The sequence below is a fragment of the Hyperoodon ampullatus genome (genome assembly GCF_949752795.1).
Source record: "Hyperoodon ampullatus genome assembly, chromosome: 7".
NCBI lineage: Eukaryota > Metazoa > Chordata > Mammalia > Artiodactyla > Ziphiidae > Hyperoodon > Hyperoodon ampullatus.
In genome coordinates, this window is record NC_136920.1 from 19,697,901 (window position 1) to 19,714,833 (window position 16,933).

The 16,933-nt window shown below is 40.7% G+C and overlaps 1 protein-coding gene across 4 annotated transcripts in view; it reads right to left on the minus strand.

Moving 5' to 3' along the window:
- The window catches only part of API5 (apoptosis inhibitor 5), a gene marked incomplete at both ends in the record, with an annotated part of 35,783 nt that extends 30,661 nt beyond the window's left edge, over positions 1-5,122 (minus strand). For all 4 annotated transcript variants that reach the window (XM_079707901.1, XM_079707903.1, XM_079707904.1 and 1 more), the window contains one exon: positions 5,054-5,122. In XM_079707901.1, coding sequence (XP_079564027.1) covers positions 5,054-5,122 — 69 coding nt within the window. The remainder of the gene's footprint in view (positions 1-5,053) is intronic.
- Positions 5,123-16,933: the final 11,811 nt, after the last annotated feature.

The following is a 16,933-nucleotide window of genomic DNA, read 5'->3' on the forward strand; positions in this document are numbered from 1 at the left end:
AATCATACTCCTAAGTTCAGACTATACTACAAAGCTACAGTAATCAAGACAGTATGGTACTGGCACAAAAACAGAAATACAATAAAGCAGAAACTAAAAACAAAACAAAAAACAAAACAGAAATACAGATCAATGGAACAGAATAGAAAGCCCAGAGATAAACCCACACACATATGCTCGCCTTACCTTTGATAAAGGAGGCAAGAATATCCAGTGGAGAAAAGACAGCCTCTTCAATAAGTGGTGCTGGGAAAACTGGACAGCTACGTCTAAAAGAATGAAATTAGAACACTCCCTAACACCATACACAAAAATGAACTCAAAATGGATTAAAGACCTAAATGTAAGGCCAGACACTATCAAACTCTTAGAGGAAAACATAGGCAGAACACTCTATGACATAAATCACAGCAAGATCTTCTTTGACCCACCTCCTAGAGAAATGGAAATAAAAACAAAAATAAACAAATGGGACCTAATGAAACTTAAAAGTTTTTGCACAGCAAAGGAAACCATAAACAAGACGAAAAGACAACCCTCAGAATGGGAGAAAATATTTGCAAAGGAAGCAATTGACAAAGGATTAATCTCCAAAATTTACAAGCACATCATGCAGCTCAACATCAAAAAAGCAAACAACCCAATCCAAAAATGGACAGAAGGCCGAAATAGACATTTCTCCAAAGAAGATATACAGATTGCCAACAAACACATGAAAGAATGCTCAACATCATTAATCATTTAAGAAATGCAAATCAAAACTACAAAGAAATATCATGTCACACTGGTCAGAATGGCCATCATCAAAATATCTATGAACAATAAATGCTGGAGAGGGTGTGTAGAAAAGGGAACACTCTTGCACTGTTGGTGGGAATGTAAATTGATACAGCCACTATGGAGAACAGTATGGAGGTTCCTTAAAAAACTAAATAGACCTACCATACGACCCAGCAATCCCACCACTGGGCATATACCCTGAGAAAACCATTATTCAAAAAGAGTCATGTACCACAATGTTCACTGCAGCTCTATTTACAATAGCCAGGACATGGAAGCAACCTAAGTGTCCATCAACAGATGAATGGATAAAGAAGATGTGGCACATATATACAATGGAATATTACTCAGCCATAAAAAGAAACGAAATTGAGCTATTTGTAATGAGGTGGATGGACGTAGAGTCTGTCATACAGAGTGAAGTCAGTCAGAAAAACAAATACCGTAGCTAACGCATATATATGGAATCTGAGGGAAAAAAATGTTCATGAAGAACCTAGGGGCAAGACCGGAATAAAGACGCAAACCTACTAGAGAATGGACTTGAGGATATGGGGAGAGGGAAGGGTAAGCTCGGACAAAGTGAGAGAGTGGCTTGGACATATATACACTACCAAATGTAAAACAGATAGCTAGTGGGAAGCAGCCGCATAGCACAGGGAGATCAGCTCGGTGCTTTGTGACCACCTAGAGGGGTGGGATAGGGAGGGTGGGAGGGAGGGAGATGCAAGAGGGAAGAGATATGGGGATATATGTATATGTACAACTGATTCACTTTGTTATAAAACAGAAACTAACACACCATTGTAAAGCAATTATACTCCAATAAAGATGTTAAAAAAAAAAAACAGAACACAGGAGAAATCAGCATTTAGGCATTATATTGATAGAATCTTAGATCAGCCCAATTGTCAAAATTCCTTAATTTTTTTGACTACATAAGATAAAATTAAATATTTACATTTTAAAATGACATACATCCATAAAAATCTGAGACAAAATTTATGTTAATGGTGGGCCACAGCTTGCTCTATTATGGCCTGTTAGGAGCCCTGGGTAGAGCACAGTGGAAAAGCGGTTTAGGGAGGTATAAGAACACAGAGCAGAGGAAGGAGACTTGACTAAGGAGTAGCAGAGGCAGAGTGGGGGAAAGGGAGGCTGAATAAGTAGGTGGAACACAGGAGCTACAAGAGGAAAGGTGACAGAGGGACCGGAAGGTTTTGAGGTATTAAACAATGCTTCACTTAGAATTTATGACCTGCTATTTGCTTATTAGAAAATACATGCTTGTGGTTTAAATATATGTGTGTGTGCATGTGCATGTATAAAGTTCCTTTCTTCATTCAAAAGAGATAATCCTTGAAAACAAGGGTTTTGTGTATTTATGTACGTATCTGTTTCTTCTTTGAATATATTTCTTCAAATGTCTACTGAATGTCAGGGTATAATACAAGGAGAGAAAGAAAAAAAAATAAAAGAATTTAAGCCTTAACCTTTACAATTAAGCAAGGGAATAAGAAATTTAGTAAGAATAAGACTTCACAATTTAGTAAGACTTCACAATTTAGTAAGGGAATAAGAAAAGTCCTCACATGAAATAAAATCAAACTTGAAGTTCTATAAATGAATACACAGTGCCAAGGAGGTTCCAAAAGAGAAAGATCTGGTCTGTTTGAGTCAAGGCAGCTGATAAAACCTCGGAGGACTTGTGTTTTCCTGATATATTTAGAGAGCACACTCTAAAAGGAGTACTGACAGTAGCAGAGAGGGCACTCCCCTTAGTGGTGGCTCCGTGAGCAGCAACTGCGGTACTCACCTCTTTTAAAAAGGGTGAAAATCAAAATAAAGTTAGAAGTTCTAGACTAAGAAGCTCAAATATGGTTTCAGAAGTGTCCAGATAGGTACCTGCCAGGAAATTTAAAGTCTTGACTGTAAATCTTACAAGGTGACATGAAAATCTGGCTGTGCTACTCTATGAATGTAAGTATTTTTTCTCTCCTTAAAAAAACGTGAATGGTGTCCCTTCCGTTAAGTTGGCTCTTGCTTTTGTTTATTAAATTCACATGCAGTGTCTTGAAGCTCAATACACCTTTTTGGGTGAGCAGTTTTAGGAATTTTCTCTAAAAGGAAAGAAGTATTATACAATAGAGCAGAATTAGTTGGCATTACGGTTTAGTCTAGCTTCAGTTCTCCCAGAACTCACTGTTTGAGGCTGAGCAAATCACAACCTTTCATCACCCAAAGATCTTTTTTCCTTATTTAGTTGCTTGACAGTTGTCATTACAGTGTCATGAAGGTACTGATCTCCCATCACCTAAGGGAACCGTGCTAAAATTTTACTGCCCAGCACAGAGTCTGGTACATGGTAGACACTCAAAGAAAATATACCGAATAAATGAGATTGTGGGTCCTCATGAAAGTCTGCATAAAAGGGTCCCTCCTGTTTTTTCACAAAATTCTGTCTCCTAAGCACTCTTTCTAAATTAAAAGCAGATTTTTGCCTTGAGAAACACTACTGACCTCTTGAGGGAGAACTCTCAATCTAAACTGGTATTTATAATTAAAGACAACATAAGAGGGAAATGAAAACAACTCTCCATTATTCATAGAATATAAAAACTCCCGTTTGGCTTCTATTTTCTCTAACATACTGTAAGTAGGTGGCTGTCAACCTTTATCCTACTCCAGCAAAAAATGAGGGTGGGGTTATGGGACAGCACTCTGTATACAGTTTCAAAGTTTCCCTAGAAGATTCCTGAATCACCTCTTTGGGAGAGCACCATATACAAACTCACTTGAGAATCACTGTTGTACCTTTTATTCCATCCCCTCTGCTGATGTGCAGCAAAGTCAATTTTAGGGAGAACAACTGGCTACAATCTCCCCCAACTCAGTCATAATGAATGAAACTATCTTCACTACTAGTTCTCTGTAGGAACAAGGACAACAAACTCAAACTGAGTGACCATAAAGTTTTCCCACCTTGCCTTAATCGGCAGAAAATGTCTCCTTCACAGCCAACTTAACACACACACCCTACATACAACTACAACAGACTGACTGTCAGTATATATTTCTCATTGATGATGTCAAAATTTCCTACTGAAATGGAAACGTGCAGGGAAGGAAAACCAACTGATACCTGAAAATGGTATATTCACAATTCTAGATTAAGCTAAAATAAGGTCCCAACATCAAAATTTTTTTTTGTTCGGCTCAGAAAGGTTCTACCTGAATGTCTGGAAAAGGGGATGGGAGAGGTAAAGCCACAGCTTTGCTAATGTTATCAGACTCTAGGATCTGCCACTCACTACTCCAAGAGATGGGTAAGCAGAAGAATCACATGACGTTCTAGGCACTGAAAAGATACAGCATGGGATTTCCAGCAACAATGATCAAGATTACCGCGGGGAGAGCCTGGTTCTTTTCCCAAGAAAACACACAACCACTTGTCAACTCCTCAACTTCAAAGGACTCCAGTACTTAAAAGCTCACAAAGAAGCAATGGCTCGTACAGCCAATTCAACACTGCTGAACACTTGCCAGACAACTCTATTTAAAACTGCACTCTCCCCCAACCCCCCCTACGGCCCTGTTATATTTTCTTCACAACACTCTTCATTGGGGGAAAGGGGGGAAGCATCTCTCTTTCTTATTTATCATTAGTCTCCCTCACTAAAGGTGCTTTCTGGGAGCGCATGTGTTTTTCTGTCTTGTACCTCCAGCGCCCGGCGCAGAGCCTGGTCCATGACAGGCGCTCAAAAAATGTACTGAATAATGAAATCATAAGCCGTCGTTAAAGTCTGGACGAAAGGGCCTTTCTGTATTTCACAAACTTCTGTCTCCCAAATTCTCTTAGTAAATTAATTGCTGATTTTTGCCTCGAGAAAGACATTTTCGACCTCTCGAGGACTCTCAATCTAAGCTTCCAAGGGACTGAGCGCCACCGAAAAGGAGAAAAACTTCAGTGGAATCTGGAGGACAAGGCTCGGAAAGAGACTGAACGGGGCGGGAAGGGGGGCTGAAGAGGCTGAGTTAGGAAACGCCACGGTGAGAAAAGGCTAATCAAGGGAGGCAGAGGAGCCTGGAACTCGGGGACCGCGCTCTCCCTGATGAAGCCCGAGTCTGCACTCCCGGCGAGGGGCCCATCCCGAGGAAACAGCCGGGGCGGCTGGGAGCCCGCGGGAGGGCGAAACAGTAGCCCCCGCCGGCCCGGGGAGCGCTTTCGAAAGGCCTCAGAGCGCCGGGCCCCGCAGGCCGCTAGGGAACTCACTTGGCCCACTTGCTCCGTGGCATCGGCTAAGATGCCATAGTTGCGGTAAAGCTCCTCTACGGTCGGCATGGTGAACGACAAGCCCAGGGCCTGCTCCTGCTGTCGTCGTCGTCGTCGTCGTCGCTAGCGCCACCGCCGGCTCTGAAGTTCTCCAAGCCTGCGACCCGCACTATTACGGCCCCAGCTGCCGCCAGTGCCGCCGCCAGTCACCGCGCACGGGACAGCTCCTCCCCCAACGTGCACGTAAAGACGAGCGCGTCGGGAGCGGCCTTCATTGACTGCCACTGCGCCACCTGGTGTTTTATTGCCCTCTAGCGGTGGGAGGTGCAAAAAGCGGCAAGGACGATTGAACTAGCTCATAATCTTTTTTTGTTGTTTTTTGGAAGGACTGTGCCTCTCTAGGAGATCTTGGTGCGGGTTGGAGGAAAATACAAAGCTAATTGCGTTTCTGCCCTTAAAAGACCTCACGTTGGCCAGAAAAGTGATTTTATGGGGAGAAAAACAGAATGAGGAGTGAGAGTGCAAGCTGTATGGGAAGTCATAAACTCTATTTACAACTGACTCAAGGAAGGTAACAAACCTGTGGCAATTGGTTCAGTGTTGCTTTTATTATTTTTTATTTTGGGTTTTGTGTTTTTTTGAGCAAAAATCACTCAGTTGTCATTAAAAAAACAAACAAACAAAACTCAACGTCCAAACAAAACAGAAAAACCCAAAAAACAGAAAAACTTCTGTCCACCACGCTAAACAGGTCTAGGAGTGAAATTTGCCCTACTGGAAAAGTTTGTTTATCTTTGCTTGCTGCCAGAGTAGAGTTTGGGCCACCTGATTGTGTCTAATAACCAAGAGGGTAATAAATAACTGAAACCGTATATACTTACTGATAAGAGTCTGCAAGATACAAGTTTAGATGAAAAAAATGGAAGTTGCAAAACAGGTATAAAAAGATTACATTTTTATTATTAAAAAAACCCAAAAATGTACAAAACAAAGTTATGTGCATGTGTGTTAATATTGAAATGTCAAGATTGAAACATCAGCTGTAATAGATGGTAAATTTCAAAGCCAGATTCACTCGGGCAGAATATATGCAGGCAATGGTTACAAACCAGTTCCTTGGGTCTTGTACTCCTCGTTTAGATTAAGGGTATTAAAAAAATTAGGGAGTAGAAGGAGAGGGATTGGTGAGGGTGTTTTTGGAGAGAGATCTTGTGCTTGTGAGCAGCTTGGGGCAATTGCGACCTCCTTCCCTCAAGCCTGGGACCATACTGAGGAGCCTGAAATGTAATCCCTGTAGCTGGGAGACACGAAGGGCTGGTGCCTGACACGTATACCTGAAAAAGCTTGAGTTACACATGGCAGCAGAGTGGAGGTGGTCATATTGGGATCTACCTGCCATCCCAGATTTTTCCCGGAAACAGGGGAGTCAGAGGGATTCCCTTGTACCAGAGATGGGCTTGTTAAAGAGAGAGAGAGGGAGAGATTCTGGATCCATTCCGAGTCCTGCTTCAGGGGGCATCTGTCTGAGCATGAGAAATCCCCCACGACAAGAATCAGTGGCAACAGAAACTGAATGGTGTTTGAGGGCAGCACATGAGCACCTCATGGGGGTCACAGTTGGGTGACCTCTGAAGGTCCCACAGAGTGGCCTATGGAAAAGACCTAGTCTCTACCAACCTGAGAAGTCATGTAGTACTGCACATGTACTAACGTATCCTCTCTTCTCACATCCCCCTCTCAAAGCATATGCCCAGGAGGGCTACCAGGTGGGGTGGGGAATAAAGAGCAGAAAGGCAGGATGGGAAGCAGGTCCCAGATGGAGCAGAGAAGATATGATTGTAACTCAAGTTTAGAGTTTGGGTTCACATGTGAGAATGGACATTTTAATTTCTGAATTGAGGACTGTTTTTTAACTAAGAGCAAGCAGAAAAGTTATGGATCTGCCAGAATTTCTCTCTAGAATCCGAACGAGATTCCTCTACCTCAATAAATTTTAAAGAGATAGTGGAAGACAAATAACAAAGACAAAGACAAATAACAAAGGTGTATTTGGATCACATCCCCTAAGTTAGGTATTCAATGAAGTGTTGGGTGTATGTGTAAAAATGGGGAAGTGGGGCTTCCCTGGTGGTGCAGTGGTTGAGAATCTGCCTGCTAATGCAGGGGACACGGGTTCGAGCCCTGGTCTGGGAGGATCCCACATGCCGCTGAGCAACTAGGCCCGTGAGCCACAGCTACTGAGCCTGCGCGTCTGGAGCCCGTGCTCCGCAACAACAGAGGCCGCGATAGTGAGAGGCCCGCGAACCGCGATGAAGAGTGGCCCCCGCTTGCCACAACTAGAGAAAGCCCTCGCACAGAAACGAAGACCCAACACAGCCATAAATAAATAAATAATTTTTTTTAAAAATGGGGAAGTGATCTGGGGCAGGAAGTGCAGCTGTGTTTTCCCAAGGGGATTGTTGCTTTGGCTTAATAATTCACTGCAAAAGAATAAGCTATTATAGGGACTTCCCTGGTGGCGCAGTGGTTAAGAATCCACCTGCCAACACAGGGGACAAGGGTTCAAGCCCCGATCTGGGAAGATCCCACATGCCACGGAGCAAGTAAGCCCGTACGCCACAACTACTGAGTCTGTGCTGTAGAGCCCGTGAACCACAACTACTACGCCAGTGCGCTGCAACTACTGAAGCCCGCGTGCTCTAGGGCCTGTGTTCGGCAACAAGAGGAGCCACCGCAATGAGAAACACACGCACCGCCACAACTAGAGAAAGCCCGCACGCAGCAAAGAAGACCAACGCAGCCAAAAATAAATAAATTAAATAAATAAAATTTTAAAAAAGAGAGTAAGCTATTAAATACATATGGTATATATCTATCTGTATAATTTAATATATCTGATTTTTTAAACATAAACTTCAAAGAGATAGAAGACTCAACCAGTGTTTTTCTGTTTTAAAACAGACTTAATCATACAAGGTCCTTCAAACCTAATCCTTAAGCAACTTGCCAGGCAGTTTCACTCAGCACTACATCCTTCCCTTTCTGTTGCCGTCCATTAGTTAACCATGGTAATCAGGCTTGTGAACTCTTCTTGGTTTCCTTATTCTTCTCTGATTCTCAGTCCTGGAAAATGCTTCAATTCAAATTATATATTTTTCTCTATTTCCAACTGCTCATCCAAGCTCAGGGACTAGATTTGGTCCTAATGATGATAATATTGATGACAACGCTGATGATAATGATGATGATGGTAATAATAAGAGGAGTCATACAAATGATAACCAGCGTGTATTGAGCAATGACAAAGTTCTAAGCACTTTATGCAAATTGATTCGTGAAAGCTCTGTGAGCTAGGAAGTAATATTATCATCTCCGTTGACAAATGAGCAGAGATGCAGAGATGTGGACTAACTTACCCAATATCCCTTAGCTGAGTTGGGCTTTGAGTCTTAGCAGCTGAATTCCAAAGCCCAGGCTCTTTACTATGAAAGCCCCTAAATTTATCACACATTTATCTCTGTCATTGTCCCCTCTGCCCCAGCTCAGGCCCAATCCCATCACATTTGAGCAATGCCCACAGCTTCCTAAATGGTGTCTTTGTCTCTGATCTCAGTCGACTCTACTCTTGGTATCTTTTCATAATTTTGATTTTTTTTCCTTTAATTAAACAAGTTGACATAATATGGTATCATATTAATACATTTAAATACTACAAAATTATTTCACATAAAACCCGAAAGTTCCTCTTCACACCTCTCTCCCCCAGAGGTAACTATGGCTATTGGTATAGCTTATACTTATAGCCGTTTACATGCAATACATAGTTTATATATATATATATATATATATATATATATAAAATAACACAGCACATTTTGCTCTGTGCCTTGCTTTGGTCACTTAACAGTATGTTTTATAGATCTTTCCATGACAGCACTGCCTAGGATTGTACACAGAGGAATCTTTTTCTTTTTCTGAATTTTATTTTATATATTTTTTATACAGCAGGTTCTTATTAGTTATCCATTTTATACATATTAGTATATACATGTCAATCCCAATTGCCCAATTCATCACACAACCACCACCACCCCTGCCGCTTCCCCACCTTGGTGTCCATACGTTTGTTCTCTACATCTGTGTCTCAATTTCTGCCCTGCAAATGACTTCATCTGTACCATCTTTCTAGGTTCCACATAAATGTGTTAGTATACGATATCTGTTTTTCTCTTTCTGACTTACTTCACTCTGTATGACAGTCTCTAGATTCATCCATGTCTCTACAAATGACCCAATTATGTTCCTTTTTATGACTGAGTAATATTCCATTGTACATATGTACCACATCTTCTTTACCCAGTCATCTGTCGATGGGCATTTTGGTTGCTTCCATGACCTGGCTATTGTAAATAGTGCTGCAGTGAACATTGGGGTGGATGTGTCTTTTTGAATTATGGTTTTCTCTGGGTGTATGCCCAGTAGTGGGATTGCTGGGTCACAGGGTAATTCTATTTTTAGTTTTTTAAGGAACCTCCATACTGTTCTCCATAGTGGCTGTAGCAATTTACATTCCCACCAACAGTGCGAGAGGGTTCCCTTTTCTCCACACCCTCTCCAGCATTTGTTGTTTGCAGATTTTCTGATGATGCTCATTCTAACTGGTGTGAGGTGATACCTCATTGTAGTTTTGATTTGCATTTCTCTAATAATTAGTGATGTTGAGCAGCTTTTCATGTGCTTCTTGGCCATCTGTATGTCTTCTTTGGAGAAACATCTATTTAGGTCTTCTGCCCATTTTTTCATTGGGTGGTTTGTTTTTTTAATATTGAGCTGCATGAGTTGTTTATATATTTTGGAGATTAATCCTTTGTCAGTTGATTCGTTTGCAAATATTCGTTTGCAAATATTTTCTCCAACTCTGAGGGTTGTCTTTTCGTCTTGCTTGCAGTTTCCTTTGCTTTGCAAAAGCTTTTAAGTTTCATTAGGTCCCATTTGTTTATTTTTGTTTTTATTTCCAATATTCCAGGAGGTGGATCAAAAAAGATCTTGCTGTGATTTATCTCAAAGAGTGTTCTTCCTATGTTTTCCTCTAAGAGTTTTATAGTGTCTGGTCTTACATTTCGATCTCGAATCCATTTTGAGTTTATTTTTGTGTATGGTGTTAGGGAGTGTTCTAATTTCATTCTTTTACATGTAGCTGTCCAGTTTTCCCAGAACCACTTATTGAAGAGATGGTCTTTTCTCCATTGTATATCTTTGCCTCCTTTGTCATAGATTAGTTGACCATAGGTGCGTGGGCTTATCTCTGGGGTTTCTACCCTGTTCCATTGATCTATATCTCTGTTTTTGTGCCAGTACCATATTGTCTTGATTACTGTAGCTTTGTAGTATAGTCTGAACTTAGGAGTCTGATTCCTCCAGCTCCATTTTTTTCCCTCAAGACTGCTTTGGCTATTCAGGGTCTTTTGTGTCTCCATACAAATTTTAAGATTTTTTGCTCTAGTTCTGTAAAAAATGCCATTGGTAATTTGATAGGGATTGCATTGAATCTGTAGATTGCTTTGGGTAGTATAGTCATTTTCATAGTATTGACTCTTCCAATCTGAGAACATGGTATATTTCTCCATCTGTTTGTATCATCTTTCATTTCTTTCATCAGTGTCTTATAGTTTTCTGCATAGAGGTCTTTTGTCTCCCTAGGTAGGTTTATTCCTCGGTATTTTATTCTCTTTGTTGCAGTGGTAAATGGGAGTGTTTCCTTCATTTCTCTTTCAGATTTCTCATCATTAGTGTATGGGAATGCAAGAGATTTCTATGCATTAATTTTGTATCCTGCAAATTTACCAAATTCATTGATTAGCTCTAGTAATTTTCTGGTGGCATCTTTAGGATTCTCTATGTATAGTATCATATCACCTGCAAATAGTGACAGTTTTACTTCTTTTCCAATTTGTATTCCTTTTATTTCTTTTTCTTCTCTGATTGCCATGGCTAAGACTTCCAAAACTATGTTGAATAATAGTTGTGAGAGTGGACATCCTTGTCTTGTTCCTGATCTTAGAGGAAATGCTTTCACTTCTTCACCATTAAGAATGATGTTTGCCATGGGTTTGTTATATATAGCCATTATTATGTTGAGGTAGGTTCCCTCTATGCCCACTTTCTGGAGAGTTTTTATCACAAATGGGTGTTGAAATTTGTCAAAAGCTTTTTCTGCATCTATTGAGATGATCATATGGTTTTTATTCTTCATTTTGTTAATATAGTGTATCACATTGATTGATTTGGGTATATTGAAGAATCCTTGCATCCCTGGAATAAAACCCACTTGATCATGGTGTATGATCCTTTTAATGTATTGTTGGATTCTGTTTGCTAGTATTTTGTTGAGGATTTTTTCATCTATATTCATCAGTGATATTGGTCTTTAATTTTCTTTTTTTGTAGTATTTTTGTCTGGTTTTGGTATCAGGGTGATGGTGGCCTCACAGAATGAGTTTGGGAGTATTCCTTCCTCTGCAAGTTTTTGGAAGAGTTTGAGAAGGATGGGTGTTAGCTCTTCTCTAAATGTTTGATAGAATTCACCTGTGAAGCCGTCTCGTCCTGGACTTCTGTTTGTTGGAAGATTTTTAATCACAGTTTCAATTTCATTACTTGTGATTGGTCTGTTCATATTTTCTATTTCTTCCTGGTTCAGTCTTGGAAGGTTATACCTTTCTAAGAATTTGTGCATTTCTTCCAAGTTGTCCATTTTATTGGCATAGAGTTGCTTGTAGTAGTCTCTTAGGATGCTTTGTATTTCTGTGGTGTCTGTTGTAACTTCTCCTTTTTCATTGCTAATTTTATTGATTTGAGTCCTCTCCCTCCTTTGTTGATGAGTCTGGCTAATGGCTTACCAATTTTGTTTATCTTCTCAAAGAACCAGCTTTTAGTTTTATTGATCTTTGCTATTGTTTTCTTTGTTTCTATTTCATTTATTTCTGCTCTGATCTTTATGATTTCTTTACTTCTACTAACTTTTGGTTTTGTTTGTTCTTCTTTCTCTAGTTCCTTTAGGTGTAAGGTTAGATTGTTTATTTGAGATTCTTCTTGTTTCTTGAGGTACGCTGTATGTGTCCCTATGTCTGACATGGGTCTCTTGTAGACAGCATATATATGGGTCTTGTTTTTGTATCCATTCAGCGAGCCTTTGCCTTTTGGTTGGAGCATTTACTCCATTCACATTTAAGGTAATTGTTGATATGTATGTTCCTATTACCATTTTCTTAATTCTTTTGGGTTTTATATTGTAGAACCTTTTCTTCTCTTGTTTTTCCCACTTAGAGAAGTTCCTTTAGCATTTGTTGTAGAGCTGGTTTGGTGGTGCTGAATTATCTTAGCTTTTGCTTGTCTGTAAAGCTTTTGATTTCTCCATCGAATGTGAATGAGATCCTTGCTGGGCAGCCTAATCTTGGTTGTAGGTTCTTCCCTTTCATCACTTTAAATATGTTATGCCACTCCCTTCTGGCCTGTAGAGTTTCTGCTGAGAAACCAGCTGTTAACCTTATGGGGATTCCCTTTTATGTTATTTGTCATTTTTCCCTTGCTGCTTTCAATAATTTTTCTTTGTCTTTAATTTTTGCCGATTTTATTACTATGTGTCTCGGCGTGTTTCTCCTTGGGTTTATCCTGTATGGGACCCTCTGTGCTTCCTGGACTTGGTTGGCTATTTCCTTTCCCATGTTAGGGAAGTTTTAGACTATAATCTCTTCAAATATTTTCTCGGGTCCATTCTCTTTTCTCCTTCTGGGACCCCTTTAATGCGAATGTTGTTACGTTTAGTGTTGTTCCAGAGGTCTCTTAGGCTGTCTTCATTTCATTTCATTCTTTTTTCTTTTTTCTGTTACACAGCAGTGAATTTTAGCATTCTGTCTTCTGGGTCACTTATCCTTTCTTCCTCAGTTATTCTGCTATTGATTCCTTCTAGTGTAGTTTTCATTTCAGTTATTGTATTGTTCATCTCTGTTTCTTTGTTCTTTAATTCTTCTAGGTCTTTGTTAATTATTTCTTGCATTTTCTCGATCTTTGCCTCCATTCTTTTTCCGAGGTCATGGATCATCTTCACTATCATTATTCTGAATTCTTTTTCTGGAAAGTTGCCTATCTCCACTTCATTTAGTTGTTTTTCTGGGCTTTTATCTTGTTCCTTCATCTGGTTCATAGCCCTCTGCCTTTTCATCTTGTCTATCTGTGAATGTGGTTTTTGTTCCACAGGCTGCAGGATTGTAGTTCTTCTTGCTTCTGCTTTCTGCCCTCTGGTGGATGAGGTATCTAAGAGGCTTGAGCAAGTTTCCTGATGGGAGGGACTGGTGGTGGGCAGAGCTCAGTAAAACTTTAATCCACCTGTCTGCTGATGGGTGGGGCTGGGTTCCCTCCCTGTTGGTTGTTTGGCCTGAGGCGATCCAATACTGGAGCCTACCCGGGCTCTTTGGTGGGACTGATGGTGGACCTGGGAGGGCTCATGCCAAGGAGTACTTCCCAGAACTTCTGCTGCCAGTGTCCTTGTCCCCCGTCTCTGCAGGAGACCCTCCAATGCTAGCAGGTAGGTCTGGTTCAGTCTCCTATGGGGTCACTGTTCTTTCCCCTGGGCCCTGAGGCACACACTACTTTGTGTATACCCTCCAAGAGTGGAGTCTCTCTTTCCCCCAGTCCTGTTGAAGTCCTGCAATCAAATCCCACTAGCCTTCAAAGTCTGCTTCTCTAAGAATTCCTCCTCCCGTTGCCAGAACCCCAGGTTGGGAAGCCTGACATGGGGCTCAGAACCTTCGCTCCTATGGGTGGACTTTGGTGGTATAAGTGTTCTCCAGTGGGTGAGTCACCCACCCAGCAGTTTTAGGATTTGATTTTATTGTGATTGCGCCCCTCCTACCGTCTCATTGTGGCTTCTCCTTTGTCTTTGGGTGTGGGGTATCTTTTTTGGTGAGTTCCAGTGTCTTCCTGTTGATGATTGTTCAGTAGTTAGTTGTGATTCCAGTGCTCTCACAAGAGGGAGTGAGAGCACGTCCTTCTACTCCGCCATCTTGAACCAATTGCATAACAGCCGATCTTTCAGCAGAAACTCTGCTTCTCTCCTCATTGCTTCATTCTCTGTTTTGCTTTTACCTTGCTCCAGCTGATTGTGGCTTGCCAACCCACACAGGATTGAAGGCAGAATCCAGAGGAATCTTGTAGTGTTAAAGGAGATAAACATTGACTCTAGTTTTGTCAAGGCCTGATTTCTTTTTCTTTTTTTTGGTCACACCACGTGGCCTGTGGGATCTTAGTTCCCTGACCAAGGATTGAAACTGCATTGGAAGCACAGAGTCTTTTTTTTTTTTTTTACTAGATCTTTATTGGAGTATAATTGCTTCACAATACTGTGTTAGTTTCTGCTGCACAACGAAATGAATTAGCCTTATGTATACACATGTCCCCATATTCCCTCCCTCTTGAGCCTCCTCCCCATCCTCCCTATACCACCCCTCTAGGTCACCACAAAGCACCAAGCCAATCTCCCTGGGAAGCACAGAGTCTTAACCACTGGACCACCAGGAAAGTCCCAGCACAGCCTAGTATTGATGTACCATAGTTTATTTATCTGTTTTTAAAAAAAATTTTTGGACATATAGGTTGTTTCCCATTTTTCATTATTAGAAACTCTGTTAACTGGGTGATTTTTATTTCCTTCTTTGTGCTTTTCTGTATTGTCCAGCTTTTTACGATTTTTCTAGTTTTATGTATATTCTCTCTCCCTGCCATTGGACCTGTGAATGGGTTCATAGGTCATTTTGTCAAAGTCCCTCCATTCTTACAAAGGCAAAACTAAGTCCCAGAAGACAGAATTGGTCTGGCTCAGCTTAGGTCACCTCTCTGCTTTGGTCCAGTCAGTTAAGACCAAGAAAGCGAGATCACAGGAAGCAAACATAACTAACAGGGGCCCATGTGTACAGGTGGAGGAAGAGGGACTGTTATCAAAGAATTGAGGGGTGAGGAGGGTGTTGTTATGTCATCCTCTATCAGTGGGGATGCTTAAAGGCCGTCCAGATTCCATTCTATCAATCTGAGTGCTTGAATAGAGGATGTGTTTCCGCTCATCATTCAGCAAGTGTTTATTGAACACCTCCTATGAGCCAGGCACTGTTTTAGAATGCAACCAAGCAGGCATGCAGCTAGAGTGAGAGAAACAATAAGCAAAATGCAGGGACTTCCCTGGTGGTCCAGTCGTTAGGACTGCATGCTTTCATTGTGGAGGGCCCGGGTTTGATCCCTGGTTGGGGAACTAAGATCCCACAAGCTGTGCAGCGTGGCAAAATAATAAATAAATAAAAATAAAGAAGAGGTTAAAAAGTATATATGTATACAAAACAAAAGAACCCCAAATGCACAAGTAAAATATATTTGATTTACAAAAGTAGATTGATAACATCAATATACAGCATAACTAGCCAATAGACAGGTTGCATATACTGACACTGTAGTATGTGACTGATGACATGGTCTGGAATTAGCTTTACAGGCACAGGAAGAGATCTGGGCAGTCATCTGGTTTAGCACTTTCCCTGGAAATCTGCAGTGAACACCTCTTCCCTTTTATTGTTCTCCTTTAACCCTCAATTCCTTCTAGCCTGTACTGCAGTTCTTTGAAAACATCGTCCTAGATAATGAAATTTGGAACTACTTATTAATGTGCAATAAGTGTTAAATAAATAAAAGAACTATGGAATAAGCAAACATTCAAACTTTTCTGACCCCAGTTTATTGTAGTATGGCCAAAGATCCTGAGCATTTCTTGACAGTAGGAATTTTTCACTTTGTTTTTATTTTTATTATGTTATTTTTAGGAAAACCATTCTCTCTTTTCTCCTTGCCTCTCCTCCCTCCACCTACTTAACAATCAGTGGCTTTTGTCCTAGTAAATTGTCATATTTCAGGTGCTGTGATTATTTTTGAATCTATTTATTTTGTAATTTTGAAATTAAGTTTAATTCTCTACTAAACATATGTTGAAAGGCTTAAAGAACAGCCCCCTCTCCAGCCATTACTTTATATGCCTTGTACTTTGGATCAGTCTGAGAGTCTACATTCTGAGAGCTTTTATTTTAATCTAATTTCTCTTTTCCAAGGAGGCCTTTTTAAGTCTAGCAGAAAAAAGATCGTGACACTCTAGAAGAAACAGAAAGGTTAAGGTCCAGCTGGGTCTTAATTGAACTAATGATGATAATAACAGTCAATAGCCATTGAGTGTTTATCAAGTACTTGATAGCATGTGTGTTACAGTAATAGCTAACCCTTATGGAGTGGCTGCTGTCTGCCAGGATTGGCCCTATATGCCTTACATGCTTTAACTCACAACAACCTTATGTAAGGCAGATACCAGTATTAAGAGATGGAGAAACAAAGGCACAGACATGTTAAGTACCTGCCCAGGGTCACACAGCTGATGAGTAGAAGTTTTGGGTTGTCTATCCTGGTAGTCTGGCTCTGATAGATACACCACCAACTCCTACACCTCATTACCCCTTGGTTAATGTGTTGATTTCTTAGATGGGTTAAGTCATCTGGAGTCTTGCAGTTCTTTATCAGGCACATTCAACCTCCTAATCCAGTTTGTGGCTTGACAGGGGAGACTCACATAGTTATTAATGGTACCTGCTTTATAAGGTTGTTATGAGAATTAAACAAAATAATAGAGGCAAGTGCCTAGGACAGTGCCTGGCCCACAGTAAGTGCTCAGTTAGTATTGGCTCCCTTCCCTTGTACCATTTGAAGATCTTAATCATTTATGTTTCAAGAATGAATGATCCTTGGTCACTGCAAGTTGCTCTCTGGACGTCAGTTTTCTCCCTCTGATTGTATCCAAAT